Source organism: Haematobia irritans, chromosome 1 (assembly GCF_050003625.1).
Source record: "Haematobia irritans isolate KBUSLIRL chromosome 1, ASM5000362v1, whole genome shotgun sequence".
In the NCBI taxonomy this organism is placed as follows: domain Eukaryota; kingdom Metazoa; phylum Arthropoda; class Insecta; order Diptera; family Muscidae; genus Haematobia; species Haematobia irritans.
In genome coordinates this window covers 278,842,891-278,864,699 of record NC_134397.1, presented here as the reverse complement: position 1 = coordinate 278,864,699, position 21,809 = coordinate 278,842,891, and the positions used below count along the sequence as shown (strand labels likewise).

Below are 21,809 nucleotides of genomic sequence, written 5' to 3'. Positions count from 1 at the left end.
AAGACATAGTAAGTAAAATTATTGAGTCTAATAGCAAACAGACGTTGTGAAATCTACCTCAAGATTACAGCGATCAACATCCGAAGGCAAACGATAATTGGTGATGATTAACAAGTGATAGGGATAAATTTTAGCCGGTTCATGAACCAACATCGAATGGGCCATATTTGGTAAGCTGCGACGTATTAGACCAGCCTGGGGATAGTGATAAGACAAAGCACCAGAGTATGTACTAGAGGCGGGCAAATCGCCACCCATCAAAGCACGTCTATCACCTTCGGTAATGGAGTCAACTGAAGCTAAAACCAAGAAGAGAACATTCAATTACACCCATAATTAATAAGAGTTTAAAGGGAAAAGTAAACTTACCTTCAGATTTGCCACAACTTAAATCTGTGCTGTGCGTTTTATCACCTAATCCACCGTATGAGTAGTCCTATAACATGTTTGTTAAATAAAACACAAATTAATAATGTTTTTTGTTTTGTTTTCGTGTTTATTCTATCAAACTAATTTCTATAGTTTGCATCGAGGCTTGATGATAACATAAGAAAATGGAAACATGCGAGCGAGAGGTTAAAATAAGCATATACCAAAGAAAAACTTGATGATCGTGCATAACATAAAAATATATATCTGAAATCAGTGTTTTGTAGTTAATGGGATAAAAAATTATCATTGTATTTATCGTCAAGATACGGCCTAAATCTCCAAATTAAAAAAATATAATAAGCGTTAGTAGAAGCAATATTTTGTGAATGTTTTTGTCAAATGAAGAGTAAAATAAAAAAATATAACTAAATGTATATACAGCTTTAATTGATCTTTGATGTTGATTGAAATTCATAATTTTAGGACCTAGTCCTCAAAAAAAGGAAAAAACGTACACAAAATTAACAAATCAAATATAAAATATATTTTTGATTACATCTAGAGATGTAATCTGGTGCAAATGTTTGCACATACACACATTTAATATTTTATTATCCTGTCTACTTGTACTATTTTTGGTAATATTGCATTGTTCATATCCAATTTATAGAGAGGTATCAGGAGATTTATTTTTTAAGGAATTGATAGTTCTAAGTATGTGGTTTTTCTCGCCACTACTGCTCGACACTTACCGAGATTTTTTTTCGTGACATTTTATTTATATATCTAGAAAATCAACAAACAATTACGTTTTTAGCCACAATGGCTGATAATTTTTCTCGACAAAATAAAGTCAATAAATCATTTCAAATTATGATTTAACCCTCTAATGCCCAATCCCTTCATTAAATCAGCAAGTTTTTAGTAAAACGCACCTTACGACAAAAAAATGAATAAAATAGAAACAAAACTTAGTTAAAACTATTCAAGAGGCTTTACAGCATATACTGAATTTTACCTGATAATTTTTCTCGACAAAATAAAGTCAATAAATCATTTCAAATTATGATTTAACCCTCTAATGCCCAATCCCGCTTCTAGGCGGGCTTCATTAAATCAACAAGCTTTTAGTAAAACGCACCTTAAGACAAAAAAAAAATGAATAAAATAGAAACAAAACTTAGTTAAACCTACTCAAGAGGCTTTACAGCATATACTGAATTTTACCGTATAATTTTTTTTCTTGTTTAGTTTTCTTCTTTTAGGGTCGTTAACATTGAACATTTAATCCGCTGGCAAAAAAATCGGGCATTAGAGGGTTAAGAAATAAAAACTTTGTTGTCTCCTTCAATAACAATGTACGATAAAAAATAAGTAAAAATTCAGCCGGGAACCATATTTTTTGTTATGTTTAATCCTTTGACTAATAATATCAAAGGGTTAATCATAAACTTGAGCATAGCTTATATTTATTGAAATTACTTTTGAGTTTAGCATTTTGATTTAGGTAGTTTTGGAAATGGAAACACATTCAAAGCGTGTTTCTGACAAGAGAAGTGGATATTTAAAAAAAAAGTATAACTTCACAAAAAAATTATTGAAGTAGCTTTTTTATACAACGTATTAGTGCTCGACCGAAGCTTCGGCTTCGTCATTGGGCCAAAAATCGATAATCGGCCACGATTATAATTTATTTGATATTGTATTGTCCATGGGTTGAATCTCAGTCAAAACACCCAAATAATACGTAAAAAATTAATATAATAATTATAAATTAATATAATAATAAAACACAAATAATACGTAAAAAATTATAAAAAATCTGGTTTTGTCACTAGTTATATCAAATGAATTACCTTTTATTGTTGTATTTATGCATTTATTTAAAAAAATATTCTAATATTGAACTAAAAAACACCAAATTTCTTTAATTACAAATTTGAGGAAAATAATCGGCTTCGGCCGATTATTGCTTTTTTGCCGAACATCGTCTTCGGCTTCGGCAAAAAATATCCCCCGCTTCGGCCGAGTTCTACAACGTATACTGTAAAAAATGCTCGTTTTTTTTAATAAACTTTGCCCACCCCTGGCCAGATTGCAGACACTTGTCATTTATTAAATATAACACATTATAACCACCAAATTAATCCAAAAAGTAGTATCGAATAAAACTTGTACAAAGAAAACATGAAGATATTGTATGAAATAAAAAATAACAAAACAATAACAGTACGTAGATACTATGTTTGAATTACATATGAGAAAATAAAAATAACGTGTGAATATTGTATGGTTAAATATAATATAAAAGCTCAGCCACAAACTTAAGGTGGTATATCATATGTGGGGGAGGGGGTAATTATGTATGTGTAAATGAATGAATGTAGTCTACAACTAGTGAATGAAATTGAAAATAAAAGCGCTTACAGTGACGCCGTGCATCATGGCGCCGGCCGATGTGGTAGAACTGAAAGTGTGGGAACGTGGAGCTAAGCCGTATCCAGGTTTTGGGACATGACGAAGTGAGCTCACCACTGAACAGTGATAAACAACACCCAACACACAAATTGGGGGGGTAACACAGGCAAACACACACACATCGAGTACAACAATAACGATAACAACGAGCATGCATTTTCAAATGGTTTAAGTAGTTCCGGTGATGATTGTTTTACAGATGATTGTGAGTGGGTGTATGATGAATGGATGGGTGTTTGAGATGATCATGATGATGATGATGTTGTTCCAAAATATAGTTTATAAGTGTGTCATTTACAAATATGTTGATGTTGATGAGAGTACGATTATATGACCGCCGTTGATGCAATTGTCAGTCGGTGACAGTAACATTTCACAACGATGCAGTTTGTTTATTATTTATTGTAAATTGTATTATGTAGTTGTTGTTTTATAAGAATTATGTATATGTGCATGTGTCGACGATAATTATGTTTCACAATTGTAGTTGGTGTAGTTGTTTGTTTTTTTTTTTTAATCGGAAGGGAAAGAGGTGACAAAATATTAGTTTTTTGTTTTGTTTTTGTAATGATTTTGTGAACACAACAAACATTAAAAAGTAAAATATTTGTATTCACCAAGAACACCGCATTGAAGATATTTTGTTTAGTAGTTCCAAAATACACATGACACAATGTTGATATGACGGTGATGAATTAAAGGGTGGGGTGGATAAAGTAGATACAGATAGACAGACCGACCCATTTTGGTAATAGTAAATTAGTGTGGCACGCAAAGACCATGTAGTTGATCCCAAATTGTTTGTTATATTATTAAAGAGTTAGAGGCAGCATAAAGAACAAAGTAGAAGAAAAAATTCAAATGAAATACAAAATTATGATGTCATAAGTTATGATAAAAAAGAAAAAAACATAACAATTTTAATATATCTTCAAAGTGAAATGGTTTAATCATAAACTGATTTGCCTTTTATTTTTTACTTGTGTAATCTAAGACTGTTGTTTTTAATTAGGCTCTCACATTTTGATGTTTTTAATAGCATACAACCAAAAGTAGTTTAGTTTATAACATTTCCAGTAAATATTTTTTTTGGAATGTAAATAAGTAATTTTATAAAATCTTTGTGTATTGAAATGTTGTAGTCTCACAAAAAAACTGACATTATTCATCCAAGACATAGAATATTGAATAAGAAATCTTTATTCTAATCGGAAAAGAGTGGAAATTTCCAGCAATATAATGTACATTTATTTTTTTGATTGCTGTTCCCGGAAATGGTTATTAATTACACTAGTATAGTAAAATACATTTTTTTTTCGTGTACATTTGATGAGATGTGACATTTCTTATGTATTTTGATCTGCTGAATTCGAAAATAATTTTTAATTTTTTTTTGTAGAAGAGTTTTTTAGATATCCCTTTATGTTTAGTTTTTCGCTCTTTTTTCACTAAGCAAATCATATCTCGAGTTAGAAATATCGGATTATATCGTTGTTGGTACTTAAATGAAAGGTATTGAGATGACGAATTTTCAATGGTTTGTACTTTTCCGGCGGAAAACACATGATTGTTTTTTTTTGAAAATATGCCCTTTTTGCATCGATATTTTTTGAACCAATTATTTGTTTGCCATCTCAATACATTTCATTTAAGTACCAATAACGATATAATCAGATATTTCTAACTCGACATAACAATATCGGGATATCTCAAAAACTGTTCCATAAAAATTAGTTTAACATTTTTTTCGAATTAAACAGATCAAAATACATAAGAGGTGACTATTTACAACAAATGAACTGAATTGTCCATAATTTGATTTATTCTGGCTCTTCAATATCTTAAACAAAATGGCGGCCGCGGAGAAGTAGACTTTGCCTTTTCAAAATTGTAAAATGGGGAGTATTGTGATGAGCATTTCGATTGAGTTGTCTTTTTATATTTTTTATGGCTGTGTCATTTAACGTGTTAATTTCTTATATTCTCTACAATGATGATTTTATAAAAAATCCATCACCTGATCGTCACATACCAAACATTTTTTTTTCACTTTTTTGAAAAGTCCATTACATTTCTGATGTGTGTAGATATACATACAATGCTCCAATGAACGATAGGGCTCCATAATTATTTTATTTTGGATGCGTGTGTGTTTATGCATGTGATAATGAATTTAAGATGCGTTATGAAGTTAAACACTTAAAATAGAGTTCCAAACAATTGTTTGCAGTAGTAGTAGTAGTAGTAGTAATAGCCAACAAAACAATACCAACAACCGACAATAGAGTTTTAATTAGAGTTAGAGATTAAACACAGCGTTTGTACGAATGAAAGCTGAGTTTGGATATAGAGATCCTCACAGCGTGAATTATATAGCGAGCGACGTTGGGTGCTTTTTGGTTTATTCGTTTTGGGAGAAAAAAGAGATTCACACTTACTGAAGAATAGCCATTGCGTATATACGGCGGCAAGGTTGAAGTTTTAAATCCATATCCAGGTTTTGGTGGTGATCGGTAGGAATGTATAGCTGTGTCGTTCGTAAGGTTTTGTAATTTTCATTTCATTTTTTTTAGATTTAAACGAGAATCGGAAACAAACACCCCAAATGCAAAAGGATATTTTTTTTTGTATTGCCACAAAATAAATTAAAAAGGAAATTAATAAGAGAAAAAAATAGTAACAAAAAATGTTTACATAAATAAATATAAAACCCAAATCCCTTCGAGATCTAGTGTTAGATGTTTCATCATCATAATTCTATTATGGGGAGTCTCTCTGTGTTTGAGTGTGAGCTTGGCCTGTACAATCATAACATTTGGTTTTTGATTTACAGAAAACGTCTTTTTTATAAATATTGCTGTGATTTCTTAACTTAAAACTTACCGTTATAACTAGGTGCGTTGCCCAAAGATTTTCCGAGCGACCCTCTGTAGCTCGTTGAACGATCGAACATTTCATCCTCATAGAATGGCTTTTGATGATCTAAATTGCGTGATGGTGATGCACCAATAGGTGATTCGTATCTGGAAAGATATTTTATTGTAGACATCAATATTAGTTGTAGAACACTTGTTGCAAAATCTCGATAAACTTGAATCAAGCGCTTCGTGTGGTCTCTTATACCAATCGATGTTATTAGCTTTATATTTCTAAATTTTTTTTTTAATGTAATGAATGGTATACTCATGAGAAACATGAGAAATTCGGCTACCAAGATGAAGGCAGCACGCGATTGCTGAAATATGGAACCCTGTTTCGCAACTTGGCTATAAGAAGGATGTTCCTTATTACGATCATAGAACTGGGTAGCTCTCATTAATAGAATTTTCCCCAAAAAGAAGATAGGTATTATGTCCATATCATTTTCAACTTCGACTTCTCTTTAAAAAATAATGTGAAAACAAGAAATCTTGAAGAATTGTAGTGTTGTTTTTCAAGGTTTCACTAAATTTGAGAGAGTGGAGATTTCGATTTTTATTATTTTGTAATTCGATTATATTACTTTTGTTTATTTCATCAAGAAAAACATGTTTTGTGTGTAAAACTATGCCTTGAAGAGAGTTTTCGGTTGAATGTTGATATCCGAGTGGTAAAAGTGTCATGGATTTGGGGTCACATTCATATTTAAAAACTTCAATATTGCCTACCTTAACTTATTTAGCGGTTCTTTGTTAGCGGACGCTGTACGTGATGCATTTCTTGGATCTAGATTTTGTTGCTTCCATTTACGGTATTTAGCTGTCTCTTTTAGATCTTTAGCAATCGCCGAGCCAATACCTGAATTCAATTTTTCTAATTCATTGGCTTCGCGCTGTAAACGACTGAAATTAAAATCATAAAATAATGAGTCTGATTTAATGGGCCAAAGATTGAGAGGCAGACTTACGACTCCTCTGTTTCACCATTGTTGGTCTCAGTATCATCTTCATCGTCAGATACTGGTACTCCTTTATATGAATCACTATAACGGCGTCTGCGCTCAGGATCCGTGTACGGATAGGGTGGTGCAGGGAAATCATCACGTTCGATTTTAGGTTTTTCGCCTGGTGGAGGTTTCTTAGCAGCCGGGTAATGTGATAGTTCAATGGGCTCTTCATTGTTCATGGCAGGACTTTTTGGTCGTGGAGTTTCGGAACGTATGGCATCGACCAAAACTTTCATAGCACTACGTGTGCGAGAACCAGGTCGTGAAGGGGGCCTACTTCCGGCCACAGAGCCGGCAGTACTGGTAGCATATGACGATGGTCTATGGAAATGCGGTGACAATGGTGTCTTGTCATATGGATCTATGGGTTTTCGTAGGTAGTTCGGTGCATCAGTTAAATAGCTGTATGTGTAAATCCTCGATATATCCTCACCGCCATGTCGACCATATTCGCGTAAAATCAAACCGGGACTCACTGTGCGGTAGTGCTGTAATGAATAATCAAAACCAATTCATTTATCCCATTTTCATTTGAGGCACATGATGTCGAAAATATTTGTACTCTCTACTTTTCTGTGAATTTCATTATAATTAAATTGAACTCGTTAGTAAGTGAGAGTGATAGATAGCAATGCAAACAAAAGCAAAAAGGAAACTAAAAAAGAGATTTAAATGAAAAATTAAAACAAACCTTGCGGCTAGAGGAATATACGGAACCATTAAAACTCGGCGTTCGGGATCTTATGTACTGTAAACAAAACAAAAACAAAAAAGAAAATCTTGCAAGCTCAGAAAAATGGTGTGAAACAAAAAATAAAAAAAATCATTATTTTGAAAAAATGCACATTTTGGTTTTTAATACAAGTTGAAGAACAGTGAGTGATGAGTTTAACTAGGATATTATTATTCATTTCTAAATGAAACGGTGATGAAATAACATTTAAGGTTGGGCGTGCCACCATGCCCTGCTAATATGGTGGTGTTGACGAGATCATTTCTGTGGAGTGGGAAAAGGGTACGTTAGTAGCAAAAAGTGCTTCTTTTCATTACAGCCAGCAGTGATGTGATGTTTTGTTACTTTTGGTTTACTACGAGCAAAATAAGTTGTTTGACCAATAATTTGTGAGAAAGTATTTCCAATTATTTCCAGATTTCCAGGTATAGTATTCAAGAAGACTTCTTCTGTACCTCTGGTTCAAGGGGGAATTTTCAATCGAAGTAGATTATACGATTTATGTCAACCTTGAAAGTTAACAGAGAAGTCTATTTCGAAAAGATGATTAGTCGAAAGTCAATTTCGACTTTGATTCCAAATCCGTATTTTTGTATCTTTTTACGTTGCATATAAATTTTTATAGGAATAATTACAACTGGATAATTTCGCAAAGATTTCGTACAAATCAATTGTTGCTTAGTCAAAAGAATCAACAACTTACAAACGGATTCTTTTCCATTTGATAGTAATAAATTTGGTTTAGTTTTCCCCACAAACATTGGTCATAACGTGCGAAACACCTGAAATTGCCAAATTACAGTTTAAGGCAACGCATTATCTTACCATATCACTTAAAGCACTCGAACTCATACGATCACATTCGGTGTCTGTAAAATTGCCATTTGAAACTCCAACACCACCGCAGCCATTCAAAATTAAACCAGATTCATTTGGTCCGGGACCACAACGTGGATGCCATATAGCACTACCCTGCAAGTACATTTCTTCACCATCACCGAAGGGATCGCCACATTTGGTGCAACGCGCACATGTCGGATGGAAATGATGATTGTCGCCTGCCTGCAAAACTTTTCCACTAATAAAGCGATTGCAGTAGGCACACTTGACACCAAAGGATTTCTGATAGCATTTCTCACAGTACGGAACACCGTCCTTGCCCATATATTCACCATTCAGTACACCATTACACGATTTACAACGGAAACACCAGACATGCCACTGTCGATCCAAAGCAACCAATGCCTGCCCCTCCTTTAGCATTTCACCACAGCCGGCACAATCATTAGGATCGTAGTCTTCTTTTAAGTGTGCTTTATCCGAAATAACACCGCTTGTCATTTGTTGATGGGCAGTCGCTCTGGTTGGCGACTCCACAACTGGAGTGGGAGAAATTGTACCTTCTTTGCCTCTAGCTACTTGCCTCGTAGGAGATGTTGGTGCACCCGATACACATGATTCACAAAGCACCTCTTTTCCCGTATTCGTTACCTGAAAAGAATAATTGATATAATTAGAATCTCCATTGTATCTATACATGGTTACACAGGGAGAAATTTGCACACTGATAACAACAAGAAAGTATTGTGATAAAATGTCTCGCAATTGAACTAAACCGATGTACTTAATATACATATAAAAATATGAGTAATAATAAAATGACGTAAATAAATACGATAACGAGACATTTTAATCCTTTGCGGTAGCGAAAAAGAAATTAGCACACAAATAAGTTCCACACTGGTTGGCGGCACTTCTCACCTCACGAATAGAATATATGATTGATTAATGATAACTTCTTTGTAACCAACTAATTCCCAAGCAGGTCATACTTTGAGGGACGTTATTTAAGGGTTTGCCAAGTAATCAAGACAAAACAAATTTAATGTAACAACAAATGAGTAAATATGGTGTTAGTCGACTATATGTCCAATATTTAATATTGTGATTTAAGAATAATATAAAAAAAATCTAAACAAATGTTTTTTCGTTAATAAAGAAAATACCAAAAAAAACATGTTTTTCTTACTGATTACCTACCAAATATTTTGGTAGATAATTTCGTGTCATTTAGCATTAATATAATTTCGGGCATATAGACACCACGACAAAGGTCATTCTGGAGGTCTAATTTTCGACCACGTTTAAAAGCAGTTAAGGGCGCATTTCAGCAATGACACGTTGAATATATATATGCTTCCAAAGGATCAATAGTTGTTGGTTTATCCACGAAAACCAATGATTTCAGGTATCCCCACAAACCACACCCACACGGAGCACGGTTGCCACAGTTGGTAAGATTCAACCAAAAATGGTCGAATTTTTAGAATTTTTGATGTTTTGGTAGATTTTGCAAAACATTTCTCTCCAACTAAGATGTACTGCAATTCTCTATAGAAATTAAATTTTGACAAAATTTTCTATAGAAATACAATTTTGACAAAATTTTCTAGAGAAATAAAATTTTTGTTTGTTATTGTTGGTTTATTCATCAATAATTATTGTTATTATGATTTCAGCTTAAAACCATGCGTTGACTAAACTACAAGATTAGCTTAACCAATAGAGGTGGTTTATTTGGGATATATTTATAATTTTTTTTTTAATGTCGTAGATTTGTGGTAAAATTTTCTTCAAATTTTGCTAAATTATTTTTGGCACGAGTGGCAACCGTGACGCTGGCGCCAATTCAAAGGTCCATTTCTCGAAATAATGTCCCGCAGTATGACAAGTGGCACTATCCTGTTCAATCCATATTTCGTTTACATCCATATTTTGAAGTTTTTGACAAATAAAGATTTTGGGACAGGACAGGATGAGGTATATATAATACTGGGTAAGCAGTACTTTTAGTGTAGAGGACTAAGTGGTATCTTAGCATTCATTTTGGACTAAGACCTGTTTCTTCAAAGTTCAGCATCCCTAACTTTATCGAAATCTTTTAAAATAATTCTATCATATTTTTGGGTGTCGTTGGGTATCCAAACGCATATATGTATATGGTATGTTTAGTTTTCTTGTATATTGGCCTTGGTGTCTGCTAGCTACATCTCTATATTTGTTTGACAGTTAGTGTGTGCAAATTTAATTTATTTTTCGAAATTCATATACATATTTGCTTACCTTACTGCCAGATTTAAATGGATTCTGACATTTGGAACATGTGAAGCACTTTTGGTGATAGGTTTTACCCATCGTTGAGACCACCTCTCCTTCGACGTACTGCTGGCATGCAGCACATTTTGTGCCATACAAACGTTGATAATCAGGTATGCAATAGTAAGCACCATCTTTGGTAAAAAATCCACCGGAGGCCAGCGACTTCTTGCATTGACAGCATTGGAAGCAGGCCTTGTGGAAATGCTTATCAGCCACACGTAAAACTTCTCCCGAGCATTTTTTATCGCATTTGGCGCAATAAATTTTTTGTTTGCCTGTAATGGAGAAAGGAAAGACAAACACATTAGCCATACAATTAAACAAAATAGCAGAAAAAAAAAGATTCACAATGTAAACTTTGGAGGAAAACAATATAGTACATATATAATGTCTACGCGTACAGAAGTCGCTCATTGCAAGTAACAAATGATTAGCTCATCATCCAAGCTCATGTGGTTGAAGTCATCACTAGCAAATCTTCATAATTGTTAAAATTACCAACTAGATAATTGTTTTATACATATATCCCAGCGATTTACTTCAAGAATTTCATAACAAAAATTTGAGTACAATAATATTTGTTAATAGCTATGCAACAATCAAAGGAATTCATTTTTTTATAACAAGAAAAGCTTTTGGTTTAAGATCGGTGTTAATTAAAAATGTTTCTTAAATAAGACTTCCATTTAGCTTAATCATACCTAATAAAATATTATTAGCCTGGAATCTAAGTAAAAAATGTATATTGCAAAAATAGTTAATGTGAACCCTCTGGGGCCAATTTAACTCTTTAGGTCCGTAACACATTGAAATTTAACTATTCCTTCTTTACAATTTTCGTTGTTCTCCATGTAAACAAAGATTTTGCCGAAACTGACCAAACTATCCTCGTTAAATGCTCCTCGTATGCCGCCTAACCACATTGATCCGTCCGTCCGTCTGACATAACCGGCAATTGACCATGTACGTATGTAAATACGTTTGCACTTGTATTTTCTATACATTTGTTGCTTATTCAATTAGGAGAGTTCAACTAATTACTTAACGTTGCTTCTCACAAATTTGTATATGCGTGTTTTGTTTGCATTCGTGAACGAAATTTAATTATGTGTATAAAACTATGCATGTGTTGGAATTTCTCTTGGGAATGAGTATAGTAAAAAATCGAATTTAATTTAATTGTTTCGCATCCATACTCATTCAAAATTAAGAAATGACCAACTAAATTCATTCATATAGGAATTTTGTAGAGATAATTTATTGATCTCTTTGACAATTCTTCATTTGCCGGTAGATTGATTGATGTTACCCTGTACACAAATCTCTTAATATTTCCATCGATGAGTCCCCCTTATCTCCCGCTCTCTTTTGTAAAGAGTGTTAAGAATAACGAAATTTTTGTTATTGTATTTGTTTTAATTTATTCAAATATACACGTATATCATTGCTGCTCGCTTTATGAAGGTGGTGTAAACAAAATATGAAGTCTGTTTAATTTCTATTTATTCAAATACATTTGGGAGGGATTTGAGGGTCTATAGGGGAAAAGTCCTCCTAAAACAATTAACATTTCTATTTTTAGCAAATGCTTGGGAATTGATTTTTATTTATACAAACGCTTAGTTGCCCTTCAAATGCGGGGTGATTATGAAATGCAAATGACTTTTCCCATTTGGCTGATTATGATCTTGAAAAATAGACTCATTTCCCTACTTTTATGACTATTACACACATTTCTATTTCAAGGGCTAATAATGAAGTGATTGAAGAGGGCTGTTGAGATGAAATGAACTTTGAAGAAACTTAAAATGAGAAAATCAGTGATTAATTATCCAAAGATGGCATGTTTAATCTTAGATATTTCAACATAATTATTTCGGGTAAGGGATTTAAAATAGTTAAGTATTTGTGTGTTGTAGCCTTGAATAATTTAGACTTGAAAATTACGCACTTTAGTACAGTAATTAAAAGGACTCAATTGAATATTAGTCTCAACTAAATTCATATTTATCCTTTTGTGATAGAATTTATTAACAAAAATCATTAGGTTAGGATTGGGAACTGATTAATTTGAACGAGAATAATGTAAGGGTTCATAAACAATGCAACATAGAAATTTAGTTAATGTATTTGTGTATTTCCACACTAGTCCAAAGCTATAGTAAAAAAAGGTTGGGTGCCATGACAACAGCATTTACTAATTGACCTCATATGTTTGACCTTTATTTTGGTGAGTATTAGTGGTCTTCAACATTTTCTCGGCCTTATTGCTGCCACTAAATACATTCTGTTGGTATTCAAATGCAGAAGGGTGTGTGACATTAATTTCCTTATTTTTAGTCTTTAACTGTCATTCAACTATTAAAATTCTCGATTTTAAGTCTTGGTAGGAAATTCAAATTGAGTGCCACTAAATTTGTTTTACATTCTAGCAAATTTAAAATAAATGTTAATACAAAATATGTCAGCTAAAATATAGTAGTTAACACTATACTGATAAACTGGTAAAACCTCTATTCTATTCTAACGAGAATACGCTGTATCATGGCATTCATAAACAGAAGAGAGTGAAAACAACGGTGTATTACATATGACTTATTTTTTTTTATTTTGCGTTTTGTTTTCTTTTTGTTATTCGTTTTTCTTAGTTGAGTTAACAAGTGACATCATCATAATCATCGTGTTGCCGTCATTTGTTGTCGACTCTGTGTCGCAATTAAAAAGCTCACACACACATACTTCCAAAAAACGCAAATCCATGTGTGAAAGTAGATATGTATGGGTATTTGGTAAAGATTATAATGACATAGATACACGAACATATTTTCAATATAGGTATGTTGGTATTGTATATTCTACAAAGCACGAATCCGAATGGAATAACAATTTTTGTATTTTTTTTACAACGGGGGGAAGGTACATTATACCCTTTTTATACAAACTATAGTACAACAATATTGAGGAGATATCCATAATTTATGGTTTGAGAGTGAAGAGGATAGGACCTGATTGTTTTGAAATTTGTATATCCATATGTACACGGATGAAAAAGACTGTTTTTCGTATGTTCGGCTATAAACATTATATGTTTGGAATACAAATTTTTAAACACAATATTTTTGAGTGCAAGCATATAATGTTCATAAACTAGCATAACATGTTTGGGACATATATGTTAATATGTTAGAACATATTATGTTTGGGACATAAAATGTTTTTAAATATAATATGCTTGGATGCAAACATATATTAATTTAGAAATAGCCTATAAACATATATGTGTTTAGTAGCTTGGAGCGCTATTTAACAGGGAGCGATATTGAATTAAGTTGGTGGTTGTTGCTTGTTATTACAAAATTAACATTTTATTTTTCCTTGGGACATTGATCAGCTACTTCTTTGATCCTTACAAACTGTGTGGTCCGCTGTTCGAATCCCCGTCCGGCAAAAGGTAAAATTAAAATAAAAAAAAACCATACAATTGAATAATTTCTTCTACAATGTTTGTATTACAGAAAAAGGTGCTAAGAACTAAAAAATCTCGTGGAAGTGAGAAAGATGTGGGGGAATATACAATTGGGTAGAAACAAAATTTTGAGCATTCAGGTCGAAAACCCATGTTGTTAGCACCTATATTACCTGTTTATTTTCATAATTCATTATGATTGTAAATACATAAATAAATAAAATTTTGAGCACAATATTGTTTGGGAGAATTTTTTTTAAGCATATAATATTTTTGGGTGCAAAATGCTGCCAAACATATTATATGTTCACATAATAAGATATTGTTTTTTGGAAGACAACATTATTGAATTTGGATGCAAAAATACAAAATGTTTGGAACTTAGACTACCCAAACATATATTGTTTAGACCAATATGCTTTCAAACATATTATATATTGGAAGAGATCAAACATATAAATGTTTGGGCAATACCCAAAAATGTATAAGCTTGAAGCAAAATATGTTTGGGAGTATATGTTACAGAAGCGATTTTTTGTGAGCGTGTATACAAAATTTTGCAGTACATTCTCCATATAAACCGATTTCCACAATCCAAAAACATATTTTCTTTTCTGAGGATTTAAATTGAATTGTTTGTTTAACCCTGGAAGGTTAACCTTATTTTTTGTACACTAACGTTATCCTTGGTCATTTTGACTACGGCTTTTTTCAAGACGCTATAATTTGCAACGTGAACAAAAATGAGAACCAATATTGAGTTTATTTTCTTATTCAATTTGTTTTTAATAAGCATAAAACAAAAATTCATAAAATTGTTGAAATAGTATAATTTAAATTTATCATTTCCCAATCGACTAAAATGCATATTAGATCGAAAATAAAATTACACGTCGTCATTTTGACGAAGTATGACTGTCTAGGGTTAATTAATAGATTTCAATAATAACTGAACTTCGAATAGTCCAAAGTCTCGAATAATAGAAGCATTTTCTTGGAAATATTAACGAGAGTAAAATCTGCCGGAAGTTAACACCCACGGTACCTACATCATTTTGCTTACATGTGCAAGGTGTACTTTATTGCAATAATATAGAATTGTCCAAAAATATATATTAGTTGTTATTTACTCAATGAAATGATCAAATTTGTTGTGTCCAAAAATGTTCAAGATTGAAATATGCTAAATTTATTTATTTATTATTCATTTAAACTTTTAATCACAAATCGTTTCCTAGTCATCATAAGTTCAAGAAATTTATCAATTGTTGTTATAAAATTTCGTTCGACATGCAGTCACGGTATAGTCATGATCTGTATGAATATGTGCTACCAAAAATATTTTTCGTACACTCAAAAACAGTAACCCCACCAAGAAGGAACATTTTGGTTAATTTTAGAAAAGTTTAACTAAACTGCATTAGAAACGCAGATGACACGCCGATTTCACAAAAATAAGTATGAGCAAGACAATTTCTTAGACATAATTTCCCAGCAAAAAAAAGAGCTTCCAAAAAAGTAGTTTGGATCCCCAATCTATGATCCGGAAGTAGTGCAAACTTGGATAATCTCCAATGAATTTTACATGGGCTTGTCACAGGACGGAAGTACTCCCTTTTTGGATCCTTTGCATTGCTTTAGAAGTTGTGCCCTGGAAGTTAATTTGAATGAAGAAATTTAAAAAACGAAAAAAAAATTTGTTTCAACCAATTTCTTTTTTTAAACCATATTTTTTATTACACTATTATTTTCCTATTATCTATTTTTTTTTACAATTTGAAAAACATTTTCGCTCCGACCAAAAAAAATTAAAAATTCTCGTAATTTGCAAAACCTTCTCAAAAGAACTTCCATGGAAGCGAAAAAGTCAAATGGCATAGGTTCAAATCCCAACGGGGATGAAATTTATTTTTTGTTTATTATTATTTTTTTACTTTTTTATTAATCTTCTATTTTTTTATTAATTTTCTATTTTTTTATTAATTTTCTATTTTTTTTTTGCAAAATTTAATTGTTAAAAATTTACACTTTTTTTGTATTTGTATAACATTTTATTATATTATTATTAATTCATTTTTACAAATTAATTATATATATACATTTATAAAAATATTTATAGCCTCAGCGCCATAATGGCATTATTGAGGCAATCTGGCAACATTTAAACTGTTAATGAAGTCAAAATTCAATTACAACATATTTCATTAAAAGAAAAAAAAGAAAATAAATAATAATACTAATAATAATTTTAAATCTTGTTCAATTATATTTAGCATAAATTCAAATTCTGCTTATTCCCATCATCATATTATAACCATTTCAATATTGTCAATTAGATGACGCTTTAATCTTTGTTTAAATATTGATATTGATTGTGCATCTTTAACATACAATGGCAAATCATTATATTCCATGCTTCCCATAAATTCGATTCTCTGCTTTGACATTTCCAAGCGACACCTGACAACGTACAAATTCATATGATTTCTTGTATTTATACCATGATTACGCTGGCGAAATCTTATGGTGTGAAATCCTATATTGTGCAAAACTTTATAAACGTACGTTAAAATCTGCATTTTGAATAATCCATATATAGGTAAAATAGGCTTTCTAATACTTGTCCACAAGGACTGCAGCGGAAGTAGAAAAATAGTATTGAAGGATCCCAAGATGCGCTTTAGAATAAATGTTTGTGGACTTGTCCAAAAGGACTGCATCGAGAGTGGAAAAAATCGATGGGGGATTCTGGTATGGGCTTTAAAAGAAATGTTTGTGAAACAACTTCCAATTTTTTTTTGCTGGGTTGTAAGAGAACATTTCGTAGTGCGAAGGAAAAAAAATGGAGTTCAAAATTGCAAATATGTCTTTAGAACCATAAGAAGTGCATGATGAACGCATTTGTAGTAAAATTTGCAAATTTAAAGAAATATTGAACTATTTTGTGGAAGACACGAATTTAGTAAATCTTTTTTAGTTAATTTAACTAAAATACACAAAAACCATTAAACTCAAGAAAGCTTTCTCAAAACATAATATTTCCGTTAATTGAAATATAATTAAACTGGCTTTAGTGCCATAAAGGGTACACTTTTTTTATCAGCGTGTCATAAAGTTTAGTATTTTTTTTTTTTTTTAATTATTCTAAATTTTCTATGTATGTTTATGTATTAATGAAGAGATTAACTAGAGTTTTCATTTTACATTTTGGAGATATGGCAAAAATTTGTTTACGATAATAATTCTTCCACGCACATTAGCTCAATTGTTTCACATCGTTTGGCACTAACACAAATCATAATTCTCCAGTTTTTATATTGCCCTTGTATGCATGTATCTGTGTTGTGATGGTGGTAGCATTATTTTCTCTTTCATTTCGCTAAAAATGTTCGATATTCTTTTTGATTAATTTCGATTGTGAACGAATGAATCGTGCCGGACGACATGGGCTATGATGATTGCATAATTCTTATCAATTTGTTTATTTTTTTCTCGTACAACGAACGAGCATAGTAGTGATACGTCATGGTTTAATGGAGACCCCCTAGAGAAAATATAGACTATATGAATTTAGTTACATCCTATGTAAGCTGGTATTTATTAAAAAAAAGAAAAAACAATAATAATTATAGAAATTGGTTGACTGTGGTGACTTTTAGTCAATCGAACACTTTGTTCCCTTACCTCTTTTTTAATTATCGTTTTCGATAAATCCCGAACTTCGGCCAAAAAAAAGAGAGAACGAATTCTATAGAAGCAACACAAACGTGTTACTCTGCTCTTGTATAGTTGGGTGGGGATCGTTGACTATGACCGACTTTGTTATCTATGAATGAATGTTATAAAACCAATAACAAAAGTAGCAACAGTCAGTCGCCAATGAACCATTCAACTACACCACCGACAAAGTGACTTCAATTTTGTTTTTGTTTTTTGAAATGTAGTAGCCAAGTATGTAAATAAGTAGGCAGCTTGGCTGACATCAACTCAACCATCAGTGGCGATACTGATGGCATTGTCGAAATCTAAACTAAATTGACGAACAATTTGAAATATTTCATAAAACGGGGTTCTTTTTGCTTTCATTAAATTTGCGACCCCTGGCCACATGAATCAATTCAAGTGGACAGTTGTAAGGCCTGGTATTCAATTGATTAATTTCATGATTTTGCACAAACATACAAAATGGGTAAAGTTTCCATTCATTAGTTATGTTTACCATAACCCTTTAGGGGTTATAGAATGTAGACATGTTACCTAAAAACATACAGTGAACAAATTTTCCCCAAAGGTTCTAAACTCAAATTAAATGAAAATAATAAAGTGATTTCCCGTACACTGGTAGAAAAATGCTTCGTACTATTAACGAACGGGCTTCGTTGATTATTTTTCATTAATATAACGAAATGTTTCGTTATAAAAACGAAAGTGATCGTTAATACAATGAAAACAATCGTAAAAAGACAATTTTGTGTTTTCGTTATATTAATGAAATATGTTTCGTTAATATTACGAATATAAACTTTGTATTTTTTTTTTCGAGAATTAGAATAAAAATGTTTGCAAAGATGGAATTATTATAATCATTTGCACATAGAGAGAAACTTTTGGAAAGTTTTAACCCTTAAAACACAGTCCTTTTATATACTCCCAAACTGGAATTGAAAATTTCATTTATAAAACGAATGTGATCGTTAATATAACGATATGGATCCTTAAAAAATAAATTTAAAATTGGTATCTTTCGTTATATTAATGAAATATGTTCGTTAATAGTACGAATGGGACTTCGAGTATTTTGTCTCTCTATACTCTCTCTAATACGCCTGTGCCGTCTTTGTAATGTGTACATACACATGTATACATGACAATAAGCACATGTTTCCGTGTGTATCTTGAAGCGGTAAAAAGTTCAACTGAAAAATTGTCTGATGGACAAACCTTCATTAGGTCGTTTGTATTATACAACATTTACGTTCTTTTCGCTGAAGAGTACACAGGCTCATTAGAGTTTCGTTGTGAATTATAAACATAGATCGTGGGCGAGTTAATTTTTTTATATTCACAAGAAATTTGGTGTAAATTTTGGGAAGTGAACTTTCAGATGAAAACGTGTAACAATTACCGGAATTAACTTTAGTTACAAAGAAATTGGAGAAATTGTATTATTTCCTACTGTATATAAATTATATTTATATGATCTTAACAAAAAATAATACACTACCAATGACTACACGCAAATACATTAATGGGTTAGGTTTCATTAGTATAACGTTTCTGTTCATTAATACAACGTTCGTCTTTCATTCAGACAATGAATGATTTTCATTCACACAACGTATAAGCTGCATCCATTCAATGAATAAGTTTCATTCATACAACAAATAATTTTCGTTAATACAAAGAAAAGGCTACGTTATAGCAACGCAATTATTCGTTAATGTATTCCATAAAGTGTTTCGTAAATATAACGTAAAATTACGTTGTTATAATGAAATGGTACGTTGGCCGACTTTTAATGAAGAATTTCGTTAATACAACGTAGGAATTTACGAAACTTTTTCTACCAGTGTATATTAACGCAACATTCTATTTTTTAAGTAAGTCTCTATTAGTAAGTTTATGAAAAAAAATATGGTCATATATAGCATTTCCAAATGATTTTTTTGAAATCAAATGAAAAACCTTTTTCAAATATAAAAATATACTCAGTAATTATACCCCAGCCAATCAATGATCTAAAGTATGAATTTAAATAAAAATCTTGGTTACAATTTCATCAAAAATTTCAAAAGATTCATTTGATTTGAAAAAGGTTGCTCACTAAATGTCGATGTTTACTTCTTAGGATATGGAAAGTTAGAAGGATTGCAGTATTACACAGAAAAAAAAAAATTCACGAAAATTTTTCCAATTAAAATCTTAATTGAGTTTTAAAAAATATTCAATTAAAAATTTAATTGATTCAACAAATTTTTTAATTGAAATAAAAATCAATCACACAAATTAATAGTATCAATTAAATATTTAATTGGATCAATTAATTTTTTAATTGACTGTCAATTAATTTTTTAATTGATTCTATCAATTCTGTGATTGAAGACATTTCAATTAAAAAATTAATTGGATCAATTAATTTCGTGATTGAATCAGAAAAAAATTTTTTTGTGTGTAGCAATATGATTGTTGATATGTACCGTAATCAATGTGTATTGCCAACCTTGCGCACCGGGGACCCACATCCAGAATTTTTAGTTCACTCTGGTTATATGGGGTCCTCTTCAGAATATTCTCATTCCATCTTACTACCGTTTCATAATCCCCATTTGATTTGAGAATAACACACACTCCAAAAAAAAGTGAACTCTCTATTTCACTAAATCCAATTTAACTTTATTTTAGTTCATGCAATTATAATGTTTGGAGAAAGTTTCCTTTACTCTAATAATTTTTTGAGTACGTTAGTTAAATTAACTAAAACCGAGGAAAAAAATATACTCAAATGAAGCATAAAGATTAACTAAATTTGTGTCTTCCACAAAATATTTCTGAATTTCTTTAAATTTGTAAATTTTACCAAAAATGCGTCCATAATGAACTTCTTATGTCACTAAAGACATTCTCGCAATTTTGAACTCCAAGTTTTTCCTTCAAACTACAAAATTTTCTTTAACAAGTGAAAAAACTTAGTTATGTCTAAGATTTATTTGAATTTGTCGAAAAATATTTACTTATTTTTATGACATCGGCGTGATGCCAACGTTTGTAATACTGTTCAATTAAAATTTTCTACAAATATTGAAAATTTTCTAAAATTAACCGAAAGTTTTCTTCCTGGTGGGTTCACTGTTTTTTCAGTGCATTATCCTTTATACACGCAATGAAAGAATATGATCACCTCAAACATAATGAAAGATTTTAAGCATGTATTGGATAACATTGATTGAATTTGCAACAGTGCTAAATAATGTTCAAGACATTCAATCATAAATAAATAAAAAAAAAACTACGATACGAGGTCAAAATATTCAAAGTTCAACTTTTAGATACTCCAATGAATCAGCAGAGTGTGGTAAAATTTTCTGGTGTTGAATTTCGCAAAAAGAAAATTATCGCCTTGGGATCCACATGAAATATAAATAATCATGGAAGCGATATACGGCAGATTATCAAAGCTTTGCATTTTCTACACAAAGTATCAATACCTTCCCCTTTCTCTTACTAACCCTGTAGCCATGTATATATATGGATCAATTCATTGCCAAACATCTTGGTGTAAATGGAAACATGTACTTGTTGCATGAACCATATGCATTGGTCAAACAATCAATGCGAGACAATATATGACTTTATATTATATTACATATGAAGTAAACATGAAACCATTTCACTGAAAACACTTTCTAGTGGATTATCGGAACACCGGCTTTTCAATTGATGTCATGCATTTAAAAGCAATACGGATTGATATTTTCTTGTTGTTGTTTTTTCTAAAAAAAAAAAATACTGCACATTTCAAACATATAATAATTTGTGGAGACTAAATTAACCAACAACCACAATATTTGTAAACATTATAAACAGTGGTTTGCAGTCAATATTTTGGTCAAATATGATTATTTTTGTCTTTGAATAATTTAATTAAAGAAATCTCGACATTAAACTGATTTTCACAG

At 31.4% G+C, this 21,809-nt stretch overlaps 1 protein-coding gene across 7 annotated transcripts in view; it reads right to left on the bottom strand.

Moving 5' to 3' along the window:
* Window positions 1–21,809, bottom strand: part of Unc-115a (actin binding LIM protein Uncoordinated 115a) — a 39,570-nt gene that overhangs the window by 547 nt on the left and 17,214 nt on the right. For 2 of the 7 annotated variants that reach the window (XM_075296326.1, XM_075296311.1), the window contains exons 2-10: window positions 10,632–10,942; window positions 8,334–8,999; window positions 7,467–7,523; window positions 6,737–7,263; window positions 6,498–6,671; window positions 5,734–5,873; window positions 2,800–2,906; window positions 370–436; window positions 58–299 (exon numbers count right to left, since the gene is read on the bottom strand). In XM_075296326.1, the coding sequence (XP_075152441.1) occupies window positions 58–299; window positions 370–436; window positions 2,800–2,906; window positions 5,734–5,873; window positions 6,498–6,671; window positions 6,737–7,263; window positions 7,467–7,523; window positions 8,334–8,999; window positions 10,632–10,942 (2,291 nt within the window). Of the gene's footprint in view, window positions 1–57; window positions 300–369; window positions 437–2,799; window positions 2,907–5,288; window positions 5,378–5,733; window positions 5,874–6,497; window positions 6,672–6,736; window positions 7,264–7,466; window positions 7,524–8,333; window positions 9,000–10,631; window positions 10,943–21,809 lie in introns of those variants that run through there. The other 5 variants (XM_075296317.1, XM_075296335.1, XM_075296341.1 and 2 more) reach the window with 5 other exon arrangements.